Source organism: Atractosteus spatula, chromosome 19 (assembly GCF_055471065.1).
Source record: "Atractosteus spatula isolate fAtrSpa1 chromosome 19, fAtrSpa1.hap1, whole genome shotgun sequence".
Taxonomy (NCBI): Eukaryota; Metazoa; Chordata; class Actinopteri; order Semionotiformes; family Lepisosteidae; genus Atractosteus; species Atractosteus spatula.
In genome coordinates, this window is record NC_142724.1 from 3,439,548 (window position 1) to 3,457,474 (window position 17,927).

Here is a 17,927-nt window from a genome sequence, read left to right on the forward strand (position 1 = left end):
TACAGGACGCATAATAAAATGTGTCGGGTATAGCCGTGATTTCACTGCTCTTGAATTAGACCACATGGCTCTGTAAATGATTGCGTTGGTACCGTGTTCGTGATGCATGTAGTTCTGAAGCTACAGATGACATTGTATCAAATGATGCCAAGTAATCTTCCGAAGTCATGAAAGGACAAAACGCGCATCAGTTACAGGAATATGAGACAGAGTACCGTGTCGCCTTGTGAAGTTTCGAAAGGTAGTTGTCAACATACAGCGCATTGATCGTGTATTTTTGGTTATCTTAACCGTTAAGAAGGTTAACCTAGAATTACAGTATACAGGGGCTCTTGGGACACCGATTCCTGACAGCGCAAAGGGCCTCCGCAGTACAGGTGTATCTTTGTCGCTTTTAATAGCTGGAGGGTAAACGTTTAATTTCTATTTACTGGAAATCAGAATTTCCCAATGTATGATAAGAACAGACGTTCACTGAACGCTGCTTTATTTGGGAATGAAGATCACCGGAAGATCAGTAGGACGGTCAAGTACCTATGTGACAAGTGCACACAAGTACTGCAAATATTTAATTAACGCATGTACGACATTCAGTTTCGTCTGGTAATTAAAAGCTGCAAGAATGTTGTTATGCAGGTAGTGGGAACTTTAGAGCGGGCGAGGTTACAAAAACCATCTTTTTAACGTGCAATTCTGACAGAACCCAGGGATTATCGTACGAGTCCCTTTCCTTAAGAGCTACGTTTAGGTGTGGTTGCCGCTACATGCGACCAATATTCTCTGTAGTCTACAGGTGGAAAGGTAAAATGTTTTATCTGTACACACGCGTGTTTTGTTACGTGGTTTAGAATAATAAACAATGTAACGGAATGGGGAGGGCCATTAAAAATAGTAAACTGGGGGTTAATATCAGCGCAGGAAGATGTGAAGTCATTTATCGGCGCCAAGAGGCGATAAATTCGTGTAGCAATACATACTGTACCTAAAAAACTACAATTCAGCATCCACCTACTGTACTTAACGTCGCACCATTCAGACTGGATGACTGTACCACAAAGCCTGCAATATCTGGACATTTGTCATCAATGAGGATATGAAACGCGGATTCCTGGGGATACCCCCACGTGTTCAATACCGACACGAACGTGTTTCTGGAGTTTCTTGGGGGTAAAAACAAGCTTTCCTGAACTGATTAATTTCCTTGTGACACAGTCAGCTGATGCCCTGGCAGTCCAAGTACGTCATTGATTTTAAAGCAGGAAATTATCGCACAGGGTTACTTGCTGGAGAAGGAGGGTCGAGACCGCTTTTGGTGTAGTTTGCCTTGTCAAAAGGTCTTTTTCCTCTTGCCTGCGCTTCTTGAATTTGTTCCTCGGCTTCGCTCCGCATTTAAGGTAAGTTTGCCTGTTTTTCCTATGTGCTCGACAAACCGGGTTTTAGTTTTATTTTGGCTCACGCCGAGAGAACAAAAGGCTCTTCTGTATCCAGGCTGGCGTGGAAGTTTTCAGTCTTTGCTCACAGCGAGTTAAGTTTCGTGTTCCCGTTCCGGCAGACAAAGGAGGAGAAAAAAGAGATTCGCCTTTTCCGATAGCTTTGCTGTTTATGACGGTAATGTCCCGATTTGTAACGAAATAATGTATCAGTCTGAATCTTGAGAGTCTGCCGCGGTGTTTGGACAGAGGTAAAATAATCCACTCCAGTCAAGTGGCACCTTTTTCGATTTTGTTTTTTCAAGTTTCGTTTCTTGCGTGTTGTTGATTTATTTTCCCTCACTGTCGCTTTCATTAGACTTGCGACCGTCCGATATTTATTTTTCTTTTGGTTGTTAAAATAAAACAACTTAACGTTTCACTGACTCTCTCTCTGTCTTGATCGTCATACGTGTTTAGTCACCGGAGTGCAACAGCTGGACTCCCGTGTCGCTGTCTGAGATTTCCTGTTTTTTTTAAAGTACAGTATCCGTTTTAATACATTAAAAATAACTGAAATATTCTCAATGATGAACATAGAAGGGAATATTAAAATATGCGGTATGTGAAATTGTAGATGATCAGTTTATTTATCATTTTATTTTATTTTATTACAAAGGACAGGAGGCCAGTCGGCCCATCCAGTCTGTTTGGTAGTTAGGGTCTCATCCATCTGTCTTGAAATAAACCGGGTTATCAACACCACGACCATGAGCTTTTCCAAAACTCCTGCAACCTTTTCGGAGAAAAGGTGTCCCTTGTCCTCGGTTTTAAAATTACTTCCTCGTAGTTTCCTCCTGTGCCCTGTGGTTTGAGTTTCACTGGTGATTCTGAAGACGTCCGCCGGGTTGACTTTCTCAGCGTCTGTAAGGATGTTGAACACTTGTACCAGAATTTTAAATCCGATTTGTTTACGTTACCTTCCACCTTCTCATTTAATTAACTGAACAGGGAGGGTACTTTAAAAAAAAAAGAAGAAATGGGGCAATCTTGATGAGAAATCCAGAGTTTGTACAAGAATGACTTCTGAGAATTCTGGTTTTCTGGTTTTATTCTTCTGAAGGTACTGGAGATGGATTTTAAAGACCTCAAAAGTGCTTGTATATTCTAAGACTTCAGAAGTTATTTCATCTGGTCTGGGCTGAATTTCCGGTTTCATGTACAGTACTGTGCTGTTTTTAATTATAATGAAGATGCACTGCATCAGTATATTTTATTCAAAACCAAGCAGTCTCCCAATACATGTCTTTTAATAAACCTTTATTTGCCACCAAATTATTATGCCAGTGACTAATCTTTCAATACCCTTTTTTTCAAAATGTGGACATCGAGATTGTAAAATGCGTGCCATATGCGTCAACAGAGATCTTGGATTATTCCCGTTTTGTTTGCGTGTGGGGAGGGTGTTGAGAGTGGGTGCCGTCTAGCGTTTTGTTTTCATTCCCTGAATAAAAATCAGGGCTGGAATTAGAAGAAGAGGCTCAGAGGACTTCGCCATGTGGACGATGTGGTTTCCACAGTCTGGGTATTTGGAAGACGCGCCTGTGTCTGGAAATCACAGGACGCGCACATGCTCTGCAGCGTGCTCTGCACGTCTGGGAGGCCCTGTGAAAATTCTGGTCAGTGCGTTGACCGTCGTCGGCCGTCTGTGCGTGGACTGAGTCTTCGGGAGCTGAACACACCTCTCGGGCAGTCATGAGGGTGGCCAGCTGGACACTGGACACCGTGAAGAACCTCTAAAAGAGATAACAATGCTATAGTGTCTCTTTAGTTCATTTCCTTCTTGGTCAGTTTTCAGCCTCGCTTGGCCTCTTGGACACAAGAGATGATGCTTCTTCCCACTTTCCTGGTACAACAGCCCCCCTTCAAGCACAACATGAAGCCTTGAAGTCCTTCCCAGTGCACCTGAAGCCTTTTTGCCGAGTGTCGCGACTTGCTGTGAAAGCACTGGCTGTGTTTTTGAGATGTAACAAGCGCAAGGGGTTCCCAGAGGATCCTGAGCCTGACTGTGTAATGTGCTCCATGAGCTCACTGTTTATTCTAATGCAGGCTCTGTCTTAGCCGTAGTGTATTCCTGGAATTACAGTTAAGGTGCACTTTAGTTTCTGAAGCGCCATTATAGCATGACTAATGGGCAGGTTTTTAGTGCTGGTTTTGCTTAAACGCCACTCCCTCCACAATGGAAGCAAAAGATCAATCAGGTCCTTATTTCCTGATTTGATTTTCTTTGGCTCTTAACCTCTGGTGTGACTTCAGAGACAGCTCTGCGCCGGGGTCCGTTATGAAACGCAGGGAGTCGGGGGGGGGGGGAATGCTGTGTAGTAGATTTGAAATTTCACGGTGGGGAAGAAGCTGCCGCAGAGCAGTCTGCTTCATTCTCCTACATTTTTAGCTGGGAAAAGCTGCCTTGGTGACCGTGTTGCTGGGAGAGGTCCCGTTCGGCTGCAGTGGGATTTGGGCGGTGGTGGTGAAATCTTAGAACACCATGGGGGGATTAAAGTGCTCTGATGGGGCCGAGCAAGCCCTGAAGCACTGCCCGGTTAGCATGAATATTAGCGCTGTGCTCCAGGGGAAGAGGCCGTGCTGGCCTCTTTCACACGGAGAGGAAACCGAGCTGGCAGCGGAGACTCCGGGGATCCAGTTGTGCAGCTCTTGAACGGAACAAGAAAAAACACGGACGGGTTCTTCTTGTGATTTACCATCTATAGGTCCGGAGAGATCAGTGGTTGAGGGCACTCGAAGCTGCTGACAGCTCGCAGATAACTGATCTCTTCATCGATTCTTCTGGTCTTTAATGCGTGACTCCGAATTAAAGCACTCACAGTATAAGGTAGCTTAGCAAGGCGTGTGCCTGGGAGCCTTGCAGTGGCTACGGTAGCAGAGGTTAGAGGGGAGGAGAGGGGTGGGGCAGCGCAGTGGCATGGCCTTTAGGGCAGCAGCCTCACAGCACTTGGGTCCTGGGTTCGATTGTGATGTGGAGTGCCTTCTGTGTGGAGCTCGCATGTTCTCCCAGCACTCAGCTGTGATTTTTGCCAAGTGGTCCAGCTTTATTTCACCTTGGAAATGTATGCTGCGCTAGGATCACCTTGTCTCGTGTGCACCCTGCGATAGACTGACATGACATCTTGACTGTAGTCCCCTCTTGCTCCCTGTGCTTCTGGGATAGACTGTGGCTTGCCATCAGCCTTACCAAGTATTGGATGGATGCTGAACAATTTTTAAACATTTCTGCAGCAAGGGCATGTACTCTGTTGTGGTGGAGGTGGTGGCCTGGTCTGCACACAAACCTGATCTGCGGTGTCAGTTTCTCAGTAAGCTGTGCTGCTCGGTGCCAAGACTTTATTTGCTGGCTTCCTTTTTTTTTGTCCCGGATGGGAAATTTGCTTTGCAGGCAGGTAAAGGTCAAAGACTTAACACAACACAGTCAACGCTACATGATCCCATCGACAAATAAGAAACATACATGTGTGATGAGCACGAAACAAATGAATGTGTCAGTCAAGTACAATATCCAATCAGCTGTCCAAATTAAGCAGGTTAATGACTGTGGGGATAAAAGCTAACAGTTGTGTTGCAGTTGAATTGGTCTAAATTGGCACCCAGATGGAAGAAGCTCACGTTGAGTATCGCGACCACCCTTTGAGCAGTGAGTCAAATCATCTTAAAAATGAATGTAAAATGTGAATGAACAGCTGTAAAATGTGAATTTCCCTCTTAGAATCAGGGTGTCAGCAAAAAGGAGAGTCAGGTTTTTTTGTCTCTCAGTGTTTCTCTCTAAAACTAAAAAACCTGATTTGTCAGCTTTTTAAAACTTGTCATTCACGGAGATACTTGTTGCATGATGTCGCTCGGGGGCAGTGCGGTTGTTTCCGCTTCTCGGTTAAAGCTCATTTTTTGAATCCATTGAATCCACATATTCAGTTTTATTAGTTTTTTTTTTATTTGCGGTACAGGATGCTTGTGATTCATTTAAAAAAGGACAATTTTGTAATTAATTGAAGGAATTTGGAAAATGTGTTTAGGGTGGGTTATTTAAAATGAAGGTAGTTTTTTCCTCAAACTCGCCCTGAAAAGATTGCAGGAAGTGTTCCACGACAGCCATTTCAGATGGGGAAAAAAAAAACTCTGCTGCTGTTGGTGTTGAAAAATTCCATAATCTAGAGACAAAACAAGATTATATTTCTGCCTCACGTCCATTCCAATGCAAAACCTTTTTTTCTTCCCAAATGTGTCCACTGAAGATGACAAACACGTTTTTACTGCCTGTTGCACAGTACCACCATTTCTTCTGTATGTCATTAGATGTTCATATAAAAAGCTGCTTGTGATCGTCCAGTAACCCATGATATTATAGGTTTACATTCCAAATTGAAATCGCATTTGCTCGTCAGTCCTATTAGAGGTAATCTGGGTTTTTTGCAGTGCTTATTCTTAACTCACCTGTGGAAACTTTGAAAATCCGTTCCCCTGTTATAATTTAATGTGCAGTAAATGTAAAAGCTCATGGGCTGTTCTGTGATCTGCTGATTGCTTACTGACGAGTCTTCACCTTTTTTATATTTCAGCGAGATGTCTCTGTATCCTTCTCTTGAGGACCTGAAGGTCGACAAGGTCATGAAGGTAAAAGAGGCCTCCGAGTCTTGGCTCCTCGGCATCTAGTCTCGCTCGTCGGCTGTCTTCCCTCTAGGCGGGCCAGAACGATGGCTGTTCCGATTAAATCAGAACTTTGACCCTCCCTGCAGCCGTGATGGAAAAAGCCACTGCGTGATGGAAGCTGCCTGATTTTCAAAGGCTTCTGGCTTCTTCCCAGGCTGGGGCCGCCATCGGCTGGTGGGTCAAAGTCCTCGTTTAATCTGGACTTCTGTAAACGTGCTGTTCTCGCTGTGACTGATATTCAAATATCAGGAATGCTCAAGTGCCACTTCCTCCTCAGGTTCCAATTCAGCTGTACACCTCTACTACTGATGCCATTAGTACCTGTGTAAAGTAAAGCCAGTGTGCGTGTCCTGCCCACATCAGAAAATGTCCCCCATAACGTGGGGGAGTAGTTTTCAATTCTGGATTTATTAAGAGCTAAAATACCGGGTGACTTGAGGAGGAAATTGCTTCGGTCAGGTAAGACCAGAGGCAGAGGAGAAACCAGGTGCCCCAGCATCCCTTAAGAACTGGGCTGTGTTTGCCCCAAGGAACACCAGCGATGACCGGCTTAAACAGCTGGTGTCCTGTTATCTTGAGGTTTACAGGAAGCTAGCCCCTGCGTCGTCATCTTCTGTCCACTCTCTGTTTGGCCTCTCGATCTCACCGTTTTCTCCTCCGTCTTCCTTCCTTCCTTCTCAGGCACAGGCGAGTTTTGCCGCGAAGACGTCCTCCCCAGCCATCACAGAGGGGGCTCCTGAGGAGATGCCTGCCGGCCTGGGGGCTCCGAGCTCAGGTTAGTCCCAGGATGTGTCCGGCCTCAGCAGCCTCCATCACTGTAGGTCTAGTGTAGGTTATTGTTACCTGTACTGTGGAAAAACCGAGATCTTTTCAATTTCTTCAATTTCTGTGTATGGTGTTGAAGAGCAAAAAAAAAAAAGAAACGTGTATTGTAAGCTTTTTTTCCTCCTAATTATTTTATGCTTTAGCATCTGATACTATGCAAAAGCGAAGTTGTTTTCAAGGTTTGTGTTTGCGCTACATGCAAAGCATGTGGAGGGTTCGTGTTCCATGAGCTTGTTAGTTCCTGGCCTGCGTCTTGTCGATCACCAGCTGATAACTGGGAGATGGGAGAGAGAGTTTACAGGAAGCTATGGTGGAGCAGCAGTTCGTATTGCTTCGTGGGCAAAGATCCACATAAAAGAAATCATAACTGAGACTGAAGCCTGAGTCCAGAAAGCGGTTCAAGAGCTATTGACCGGGTCAGGATAGGGTACAGAGTAGCACATCTTTATACCCATTCATTTCTAGGTATTGACTGGCCCACTCTTTGTCTCTAGTGTTCCTTGTGCCTTACAAGCATAGTAATATTTGCAGCATTTCTGTGATTTTAGAAGGCAAGGGGTGGGGTTTGAACCTGTTCTCCTGGAAGCATCTGAACCATTTCTGATGCACCCAGTAGGTGCTGTAGCCTGGGGCGAGAGGGACAGGAAGTGAGGACGGGGTGGGGGCAAGCCGTAGAAAGGGGGCCGAATGGGTTAACCGCGGTGCTATTGCTGGCCCGGCTTTCTTTCACGGAAGTACAGAGGCTGAAAGGCCTGGGCCTTTTGTTTTCCCCTTTGGAGCTTGTTGATGGTTGCTATGGAAACTGCTGGCAGCCATAGCCGCTTGAGCCGTGGGAGTTGTGCTGTTTCTGGCCTACGCTCGAAGAGAGATGGAGGCAGAGGGGGCACTGTCTGCTGGTGCCCGGCGCGGCTGCTGCAGGGTGAGTGGGCTGCTGTAATGTACTCCTGCAGGGGTGTTTGACAATTTGGAGGAGCAGTGAGGAAGTTGTCTCGTTCTGATGTATAACAGCCTTAACTCTTTAGTGCCATAAAAGCTTCTCACACTGTCTGTGAAGTCATCTGGGTTATTCACATGAGGATTCAGCTGGGGATGACATAGTAAAGCTTTTGTTTTTTTTGCAAGACTTCCCTTGGCCTGGCCTCTCTCTGGTTTTGCAAAAGCCTGCTGCTCCTTCCTCAGAATTTGTAAATTGGTGTAACTGATGTTGTTGACTAATGGAATGGACACTGCCTTGTTTGTCACCCTTTCTGGAAGTGATAAATTGAAGGAATTAAAGAGACCGAGTTTTGACAAAGGAGTCCTTTACACCCCCCCCCCACCCCACTAAAGTTTTGAAAAAAACATTAGTTTAGGCTGAAGCCCAGATTGTATTTGGGTGAGTTCTAAATTCAGGAACATCACTTTCATTTTAACGACCATGCCTTAAAGCCTCTTTCATGTGAGAAGCTCATAATAATAATAACAACAACCACCTTTATTTTTATATAGTACCTTTAAAGGTGGCTGCTCAAAGCGCTTCACAGAACGACAACAAAAAAGATAAAAAATAAACGATATATCCACAATGGAAATGCTCACTGAGGGGAGATAGTAGGTGGGGGAATGCTCTCTTGTCCTCTTGTCCTTCCTCTAAAGGAAGGGCTCCCTTATCATCTGGCTCAGCCGGTAGTGAATCACTTCAGGACAGCTCCTGCCTTGCAAACAAGACCTCTAGCATCTAAGGGGCATAGGTGTGGGAGTTTTTAAAAAAAAAACAGATTTGCTTTAGTTTCCCTTAAAGCAAAATGCGTGTGCCTGTCCTGGGCAGAGCGAGTGGTTCTCTGTGGCAGCAGTCGGCACCTGCTTCCTGCAGGCTCTGTGTGTGTCGGCCCCGTCTTCCCAGGGCGGCCTGCAGGGGGAGGAGGAGGAGCCGCCGCCGCTGCTGCTGCTGCTACAAGAGAAACTTTGCCAAGGAGCGGTCTGGGAACGCCTGGAAACTATTACGCAAGTCCAGCCTCTTGCAAACACTGACACAACAAGCGTCCCTGTGTCGGACGGACCCTCTCCACACACGCGAGAGTTTGGACGGTGTCCACGTCCTTGCCGCCTGGCGTCTAGCAGGCGGGCACGACCCCCCCCCCCCCCCCCCCCCCCCGTCAGCCCCCCGAGACCCCCAGCGGAACGGGTCATTTGTAGATACAGATAAACCCAAATGGGTGGGGGGTCTAGGTCTTAAACTCGTGTCTGCACCCAGGGGTGGTGGCTCAAATCCGATTTGGGGATCGAGCGATGAGTGCGGGGCATTATAGAAATGGAAAGAAAAAAAAAAGAGCTGGTTTCCTATTTCCTCTTTATTTCAGCTCTGCTGTTATGTTTTACACAAACATAAAACCCTTAATATGAGGCTGTTCATTTAGTTTAGTTTCTCAAGCGAACTGTGGGAAACCAATGTCTGGTCTAAAGCCTTTTGACGATCTGATCATTTCCTGTCGCCGTTTTGATAAGAACACGGGAATGAGAGTTTCTAACGAGAGGAGGCTGTTCAGGCATTTCAGCTGCTTTCAGCTTGAGCCGTGTGGGTTGGGTGTTGGTTCCAGATTCTGGCAATCCTCCGTGTGCAGAGAGGGCCTCCAATTTTCCCTAAAGCTTAACTTCCCGCTCTGTCTTTTGCTGTTGTGTTATCCTGGGGGGGGGGGAACCCTCTTCTTCCCATCGTTTGACGATGTTAACAAGAAGAGGGGAAATTGTTGCTCTGGATTGGCTCAGCCGGTAAGGACCGTCGCCCCAAGTGTAGGCTGAGCTTTGCAATCTGGATGATATGAGTCTGATACTCTTGGGTTGTGTAACTGGGATTCTCCCAGTGGCGAAATGTAAGGGGCTCGCGGCCTTGCAGGGTAGGATTGGTCAGCTGCTTCCCTGTGAGTTCCCAGGTCCTTCTGGGATTGCGACAGCATCCATGAAAGACGTGTCACTCCTCCGGCTGGAATGTAACCCTTTCGGGAGGCGCTGCAGAGTTTGTGGCGTGTGAAAGGGTGAATGTCTCTGGCTGGTGGACTGAGCGGACGCTGCCTCATGCTTCAGTGTGGACACAGTGGCGTTTGCCGAGACGCAGACACCAGGGCTGATTCATTCCGGAGTGGTTACATTTTACAATCGGACGTTTTTAATTATTTTTTTTTAAAAAGGGAAAAATTATTTTTTTTCCTTTTTTTTAAAACGGAAATGGGTTTTTGGAAGTTGCTCCCGATGGTGCGTTCCAAACCTGGTCATTTTCACAGCATCACGACGGGTCTGGAGAAACAAAACGAACGAAGGAGCGTGACCTTGTGAGTAGCGTGATTCTGGTTCGCTGACGGGGTTTGTTCTTCTCCTCTCTCAGTTCTGTATCCGGACCTGCAGGAGCTGGGCGAGTACATGGGGCTGAGACTGAACAGCGACGAGGTGCGGAATAACCTGGCCCTGGTCCCGGCAGCGGACAACGTGAGTCTGAGCGTCGCTGAATCTCGGTGTCCGCCTTCCGTGTTGCACCTGTGCCCTGTCCCCTTCTTTACAAGCCCCTTCCTTAGTTTTATTTATTTTTTTGTCTCGATAAACCATCTGGCGGAGGTTTCTTTGAAACCCCTTCCGAGACGCTTGCCTCCCTTCGGTTCAGCCAGGGCTGCAGGAAGTCTTTACGGATAAAGGACGGGAGTTACGGGAATCAATCATTTTAAGCTAGCATTCTCTTTTTCCGTTGAGAAGGTGATCTTTAAAACCAGGAGGAAATAAAATCGGAGCCGCACGACGGACTTCTGTGAAAAGTTAACTTGCCGGTAAACGCTGTTGCAATAATGTTGATCGGCGCACGAACCTCGGTACACGTGCTCTCTGACGGATGGGCGGGCCCCACTCGGGAGACACGCACACCGTTACTGGACGAACGGACGCAGATAAGCAGACACAAAAATACCTGCGTTGAGCTTTTCATCCACTGCACTGCAGCACCACATCGGCGGTCCGCTGCTGCTGCTGCTGCTGCATTTCTGACTCATCTCTCCAGATCACTAAAAGCCTGTCTGCCATGAGGCTAGAGCCAAGAGCTTTCTCAGCACGGAAGAGAAGCTGACAGGGGGGCAGTCTGAATTCAAAGGAAATGAGGATGTTTTTATCTTTTCCATTTCCTCTGCCAACTTTTTCTTTGTGCTGTTACTGGCTCGGAAAAGGTGCTATATAAAGCCATTTGATGATAAAAATTCCCATGATTCTCTAATGCAGCAACCCTGGTCTGCCTCCTGCGGTTTCCTCCTCTGCCCCAGCTAGTGGAGAACCAAGTAAGATTTTCTTGGCCAGTCCTGATAGCGAACAGTTACTAGTTTTGATTTTTAGTAATTTTGCAGGTACAGCTGAAATAAAAATGTATTCCTTCTGGTATGTGCATTTTATTTCTGGTTGCGTTTACAAGAACAAATGGCATTCGTGTGAGTTTTGGTTGATTGTGTTAATGACTTTGCACCCTTCCAGGGTCTCTATCCAGTCCTGAACGAGGCACTTGCTCTTTAGAGACACTACTTTATCTCACCAGTATGAGATGACATGTGGAGAACACACCAGAGATGCCTCAAGTCAGAAATTGATCCCGGGACCCAAACACGCTGCAAGCTCTCGTTGCTGACCGCCACCCCGCTGGGCTGTGGACGTCGAAAATCGAAAAGATTCAAAATCTCTTTAGGAGGAGCGAAGAAATTAAATAAAATTGCGCGTTTTGACTGTAATGTTTTAGTTAATGGCAGAAATTGTATACATATAAACAACTAAGATTTCTTTAACAAAATTCAGCTGATTCAACAAGCTTGGCACGTTATAAAACTCATAGCAATAATGCAAGTCAAGATGGCTGGGGGTATGTGATTTGTATTAATTGTATAAAATAAAATAACACTGGGCAATTCTGGCCACACAGTGCCAGACATAAACACATGTAATAAGGCTTCAGGAATTCAAGGACATGACTGGATCCAGTGTTTACCAAAATAGCTGATCTTCCCAAGCTATAAATAAAATTGAGTAGCTGGTTATTTAATTTTGACCAGGGATGTTCAGTATCTGATTTTATTCTTAATTGCTTGAGGATGGTGGTCTTTTCCCAGTAGCCCCCATTTCTTGAATACTTCACTGATGTACCGAAACCTTTGTCAGTGTGGCCTCCATGCAACATCTGTGCAGCACATAGTCTGCTATCAACTGTCCTATTAACTGCTCTTGAGCCTTTAACAGCAGATGTTAACCGCATGCTGCACGGTACAGCAGGTTTACAATCCTGCTGTTTCTCTCACAACGTTCTGCATGACCTCAAGCAGACGTATCTCGGATGTTATCAGCTACAGCACCAGGAACACCCGACAGCCAGTCACCCCTACAAGGAAAAATTCAACTGGCTAATCGCCAGCTGATTATATATCCGTACGCCCCTAGTACTGGCTAGACGTGCTCACAGAGCAGAGTGAAACAGATCTCCCTTAATCTGTTTACATTTGTTCCACATTTCCATCTGTGGTCTGCTTCCTAAAGGCCTTTTCTTGTTGTTTTTCAGTAACAATATAGTGACACTTCAGTCAGTTTCAAACAGATGCTCAAAACATCTTTTTTTTTGTACTTCTCGCTAAGGCTTATCTGGTGCCTTGGTGAATGCTTTTAAAGTTTGCTACATGCTTGAGATGGAAAGACTGATTATCACAACAGACGGATGACGTCGCCGGTCTTCGCAAGCGCTTGCCGACGAGGACGAGTTTCCATTCATTCTCTGCTTCTTCCTCTCTCTCTTCAGCAAGTGGCCATGGCGCCCTCAGCTATGGGCGGTATGGTGTGCCCTGTGACGGGTGGCGACGTGGGGGTGCGACGCGCCGAGATCAAGCAGGGCCTGAGGGAGGTCATCCTGTGTAAGGACCAGGAGGGCAAAATGGGCCTGAGGCTGCGCTCCATCGACAACGTGAGTGGCGCCTCGGAGCTGGCTCTAGCAGGCCCTCGGGGTGGGAGGGAGAGGATGGGAGTGAGAGGCCTTCCACCCGCGCTCCCGGCACAGTGTGGAGCTGTGGGTAGTTTTAGTGCCAACAGCGTGAAATTCAGGCTTCCTGGGAGCATCGGGAGCTTGGGTGCTGCTGCTGAGGTCCAGCGTCGGGGGCTCTGATGGGACGAGCACTGTTCTTCAGTTCTGAAGCCCCAGCTGAGCTTTCCAAGGGAGTCCAGAGGGCAAAGACCAGTGATCACACGGGGGTAGGGGGTGAATGAAGAGCGACGGAAGGGAGAGGAGGCAGTTCAGCGCGTCGAGTGTCTCCTCGAGTATCTCGAGCCTCTCGTCGTGTGGCCTCTTGAAGCCGACACCCAGCCTTCCTTCAACAACGTGGCCTGCCTGCCTGGTTTTCCGATTGGGGGGAAAAACACATTTAAGTGTTGCCCCCTTAGTTTCAGCTTGTGTCCCCTGGCTTGTGCAGACTAAGGCAGCTGCCGGAGTGGCTCTTGACCATCCCGTTGGGACTCTTCCTTCCAGAACCATGATTCTCAGTCCAGAGCTGCAGTAGGGTGACCTACTCGCCTTTAGTAGAGCCGGTGAAGTGATGTCTTGGTGCTCCGCCTGCCCTGCTGTGCAGAGAAGCTGCTGGTGTGCGATGGCTCCTCATCGCCCAGGTGGGGGCTGCACTGCGGTGGTGGAGTTCATCACCCCTCTTACACGCAAAGCACTTTGGAGCTGAAAAGTGTTATCCAAATGCAAAGGATTCATTATCTTAAATCCTACAGTGACATTCCTAGTGTTGCTCCTCTCCTGCAGGGCGTGTTTATCCAGCTGGTCCAGGCCAACTCTCCTGCCGCGCTGGCTGGCCTGCGATTCGGAGACCAGGTCCTGCAGATCAACGGGCAGAACTGCGCAGGCTGGAGCCAAGACAAGGCACACAAGATGCTGAAGGTCGCTGCCGAGGACAGGATTGAGCTCATCGTGCGAGACAGGTAGGCCATTAGAGGAGACTACGTCTCCTGCGTATGATGTTTATTCCGAGAGCAACTTGGAATAAATGGAAAACTTAAACGTCCTCTCGGAAGGATGTCTTGGGAGAGGTTTGTATTCTCTTCAGCTCCCCTGCCTTTGTTTTCCGAGCCAGATGTTGGAATTGAGAGCCCAGAAATGCGATTCAGCCTGAAAAACAAGAGAACTAAAAACTCAGAAAGTTCTGGTAGGAGGTAGGAAAGGAGGAAGAGGAGGTGTGTGCAGCTTGTGCAGAGCTGGTGACTAAGGCTGTCCTGGGCATGAATTGTTTGTAGGAGGTGTTCTATAACTGAGGCTGTGAGCACAATTTTTAAACTTGTTCATACCAAGTGAGTAATTTTTTTACCAGATAACAATTGTAGTTTGACAGTGTGCCTCCCGCAGTGCATGAAATAGTCCTGTTTCCTCTGTGACGGATCGCATGTGAGTCTGTCCGTCTGTCTGTCTTCCCCAGGCCTTTCCAGCGCACCATCACCATGCACAAGGACAGCTCGGGGCACGTTGGCTTCATCTTCAAGAACGGCAAGGTCACCTCCATCGTGAAGGATAGCTCGGCCGCCCGCAACGGCCTCCTGACCGAGCACAACATCTGTGAGATCAACGGGCAAAACGTCATTGGGCTGAAGGTGAGGGACTCCCTCGTACGGCCACCCGGCTCCGCCCGTTCCTCAGTCCGCACGCGGGGATGTCGAGATTTTAATTTCGAGAACGGGAAAATTTCGGTTCGAGTCTTAACATCGCAGGTTATGAGAGAGGACAACACAGGGGCATGACAGCGGGCACTTCAGCATCACAGCCCCGGGGTCTCGGGTTCGATTCCATCTAGGTCCATCTAGTTTGCATGTCCTCCGTGTGTTCATATGGGTTTTCACTGGGTGCTGTGGTTTCGTTTCACCTGTCAAAGACATGGAGGTTGTGGAGGAGTGTCCGCTCTAATTCTGCCCTTCTAAAAGGGGTTACAGACAGTCCTGGACTACTGTTGCAGAGGACACGGGTATTGGCTAGGCTTGGACTGTTCTTCAGTCTGTGTTGAGCCATATCGGGGAAACAAATCTGATGGCCTGTGTCTCATCATTAATGTTCTGAAGGACAGGCATTTGATCCAGTATGCCTAAAGAAGGCAAAGAGGTGTTTCAGAGGGAGGTAATGTACATCAGAGTGGGCTACTCACCTGTTTGACTCATATTTGCTGAAATTCCTGAACCTGTTCCCTCTTGTGATTGCAGGACCCTCAGATTAAGGATATTTTGACCTCGTCCTCCAGTGCTATCACCATCACCGTCATGCCTAAAATCATCTTTGAGCACATGGTGAAACGGTAGGTCTGACGTGAGAATTAATACCAACTTCGTCACAGCTGGGCTGACAGCAGGAGCATCTGTACTATAGGGCTGCATCTTCATGGTCTGCAGTCCTGCTGGAGCTGCTCAGGAGCTCTGCGGTCTGAAGGTTTTTGATGCTGTTGCTAGAAAACGATCAAATACACTGTTTTTCTCTGCATAGGTGAGGTGTGGAAGGAGAATAGGGACCAGAGAACTGGGGCAGCAGTGGTTAAGATTCTGGATTTGTAAATGCATTCAGATCCCAGATGAGATGCTGCACTTGTACCCTTGAGCAAGGCACTTCACCCACGTCTCTCCACTGAAAGTCCCCAGCAGAAATGAATGAGTGCAGATTTGTGCTGTTTTGGATCAACCGTCACGCAAGTGCATTACTTCGGCTGCTGGACGTCATCTGAGACTGATCTGTTGTGTGTTTTTTGCAGAATGTCTGCAGGGCTGATAAAATCGGTGATGGACCACTCCATCCCTGAAGTGTGAGGAGAAGCCCAGGAGCCTCATCCACCAAGACATCCGAGGGGGTATCCAGGTGCTCCAGCTCCCACTCCCTGCTGTGTTCAACCACAGTCCCAACCCTAATATCTTCCAAGTTACATTTCTGTTCTGAATGTTCTAGATTTGATTTTTAGCTGCTTTATTTTTTATACACACAGGCGTAGATGATAGTCGAATATTCCTTCCAGCAAATTATTTTATTATACCACGGTGTCCAAAGTTTTGAGCCTTTATCCATGTTATTTTGAACACCCATGCATTGCTGTTCAACCTTCTGCCGATCTGAGTCTGTGCTGGATGGAAAACGTGCTGGCTGTGTGGTGCATTGTCTGTGCAGTCACGCAGGCTTGAGATTAGGAACCTGTAAGATTAATGATTTGTTTAGTCTCATTGCACAGTGTTCTAGCAACACATGTAGGTAACCCCTGGCTGAAAAATGTAAAATAGCCTTTTCATCCTGGAGATAGACTTCGTATGCTAATTACAAGTGAATAACATTTATTCTATTCATTGTTTCAGGAACTGTAAACCCAGTGTTACGTATGTCTGGAAATGTTTTTAGATTTTGTGTAACCACTGATGGCTACACAGGGATGGGATTTTCTGATATGCTGTTATACTTTACTTTGTATTACAATTTCTTGATTTCTATTCAACTTTAAAAGAATAAACATCTTTCAAAACTACGTTTGTCCCTACTCAGTCCCTGTTACTCTTAATTTCTTCATGTTTGAGAATTAAGAAATGAGACAGAAATGCAAAGCACTGTGCTGTCTCCACCCCCATTACATGTAACACAAAGTGTACTAAATAGTGCTTAATATTTTATCATTTATTGATCAGCTTTTGAGTACACATGAGCAAATTAGAAAATACAGGACACCCATATTTTCATGCTGTTTAATATATATAGGCTTTGGGTTCTTTTATTATATAGTGTGGTGAAGTGACTATGGTACAAAATGAATGGAGATGTCTGTACAGATGAATATTGCTGCCATATTTTTATTTTTACAGACATTAGCTCCAATATGTGTTTCCACATAGCTGATACAAAGGTATTCACAGACACAGCCAGTGATTTAAAAGTTTAGCTTGGGCATGTTCAGAAACACGCATATACACATACATACTGTACGTGCAGAGGTACGACATGACTGACCAAGGCAGAGAGCGCCCCCTTCCACCAAACAGAGAACAGATCACATGTCTGCACATCACACTGAACAGAACCGCCCCCCCCAACACTTTATAGGTAAGAGACTTAAGGCCAACAGTTAGAAACAATTAATTCCCTTTCTCAACCTTCAGTACAGCAAACCATGACCCCTTACCGTAGAAATAGCAGGGGAAAAATGAGTTTCCCATGCTACGTTAATTATTTTGTGGCACAATGAATAATGTTTGAGAAATAGATTGCTAGAGAGCGTGGACTACGTAATTTGTGAGTTTTTTTTGGACTTGATGGGGAAGGGGGGGCTTCTGGAACATGGTATTGGGAAGGATCCCAAATAAATTAACCACCACTGTCACAGAATGTCAACAACACTCATAGAAAGACAAGACGATTTATATCCTAGCCTAATGTGAATGCTAACAGTTTCGAGATCACCCCTATTTGTGATTCAGCATTCCCCCATCTTGTTAGTTCGCATCTAGAAAACATTTGGAAAGTGTAACTTCTCTACTGTGAATGATTGTAATCTCAAAACAAAACTCGCCTAGGACAGGACATTGTCTTTGTTCGGAATATAAAAAGTATTGTGTTGTACAGGCTAATTTAAATCTCTACATACCCACCACACACTTGAAACCAACTCCCAGCTACTTGTGAAAAAACGAGTCAGTTTCACCCCTGGTAACGTGCACAAGCCTTCAATTCGGTGCTCAGATTCTGACACATTCAGGGTAGCAAGTCTTGCTGAAAACGTCATCCCTGGTCCTCACACTTCTAGTCCTGTCCCACCGGAAAAGCTTTGATTCGCCGTGGCTAAATTCTGCCACAGAGACCGTCTGAGTCGAGGAGTGCCACTGCTAAAGACAAGTAAAGCAAAAAAACGTACAATCTTTCATTCTAAAGGCACCTAGCCAGAGTGAAATACATGCACCTGAAGAGCCTGTGTCTGACTAACACTCGTCTTTCAAGTG

General features: G+C 46.5%; 1 protein-coding gene across 2 annotated transcripts; it reads left to right on the forward strand.

Moving 5' to 3' along the window:
* The first annotated feature begins 898 nt into the window (after window positions 1–898).
* Window positions 899–16,465, forward strand: LOC148817886 (syntenin-1-like). Of its 2 annotated transcripts, none has more exons than XM_088937165.1 (9): window positions 899–1,394; window positions 6,035–6,089; window positions 6,807–6,900; window positions 10,309–10,409; window positions 12,733–12,894; window positions 13,732–13,907; window positions 14,399–14,570; window positions 15,171–15,262; window positions 15,710–16,465. In XM_088937165.1, the coding sequence occupies exons 2-9, from the start codon at window positions 6,039–6,041 to the stop codon at window positions 15,762–15,764; spliced, it is 903 nt and encodes a 300-aa protein (XP_088793291.1). In that variant the 5' UTR covers window positions 899–1,394; window positions 6,035–6,038; the 3' UTR covers window positions 15,765–16,465. The 2 variants fall into 2 exon arrangements, with proteins under 2 accessions (XP_088793291.1, XP_088793292.1); XM_088937166.1 differs by lacking the exon at window positions 899–1,394 and adding an exon at window positions 1,532–1,608.
* Window positions 16,466–17,927: the final 1,462 nt, after the last annotated feature.

Excerpts from the sequence above, each read along its gene's own strand:
- LOC148817886 (XM_088937165.1), top strand. The coding sequence starts at position 6,039 with ATGTCTCTGTATCCTTCTCTTGAGGACCTGAAGGTCGACAAGGTCATG. Across the intron at positions 10,410-12,732 it reads TGGTCCCGGCAGCGGACAAC|CAAGTGGCCATGGCGCCCTC; the intron begins GTGAGTCTGAGC and ends CTCTCTCTTCAG. Across the intron at positions 13,908-14,398 it reads GAGCTCATCGTGCGAGACAG|GCCTTTCCAGCGCACCATCA; the intron begins GTAGGCCATTAG and ends TGTCTTCCCCAG.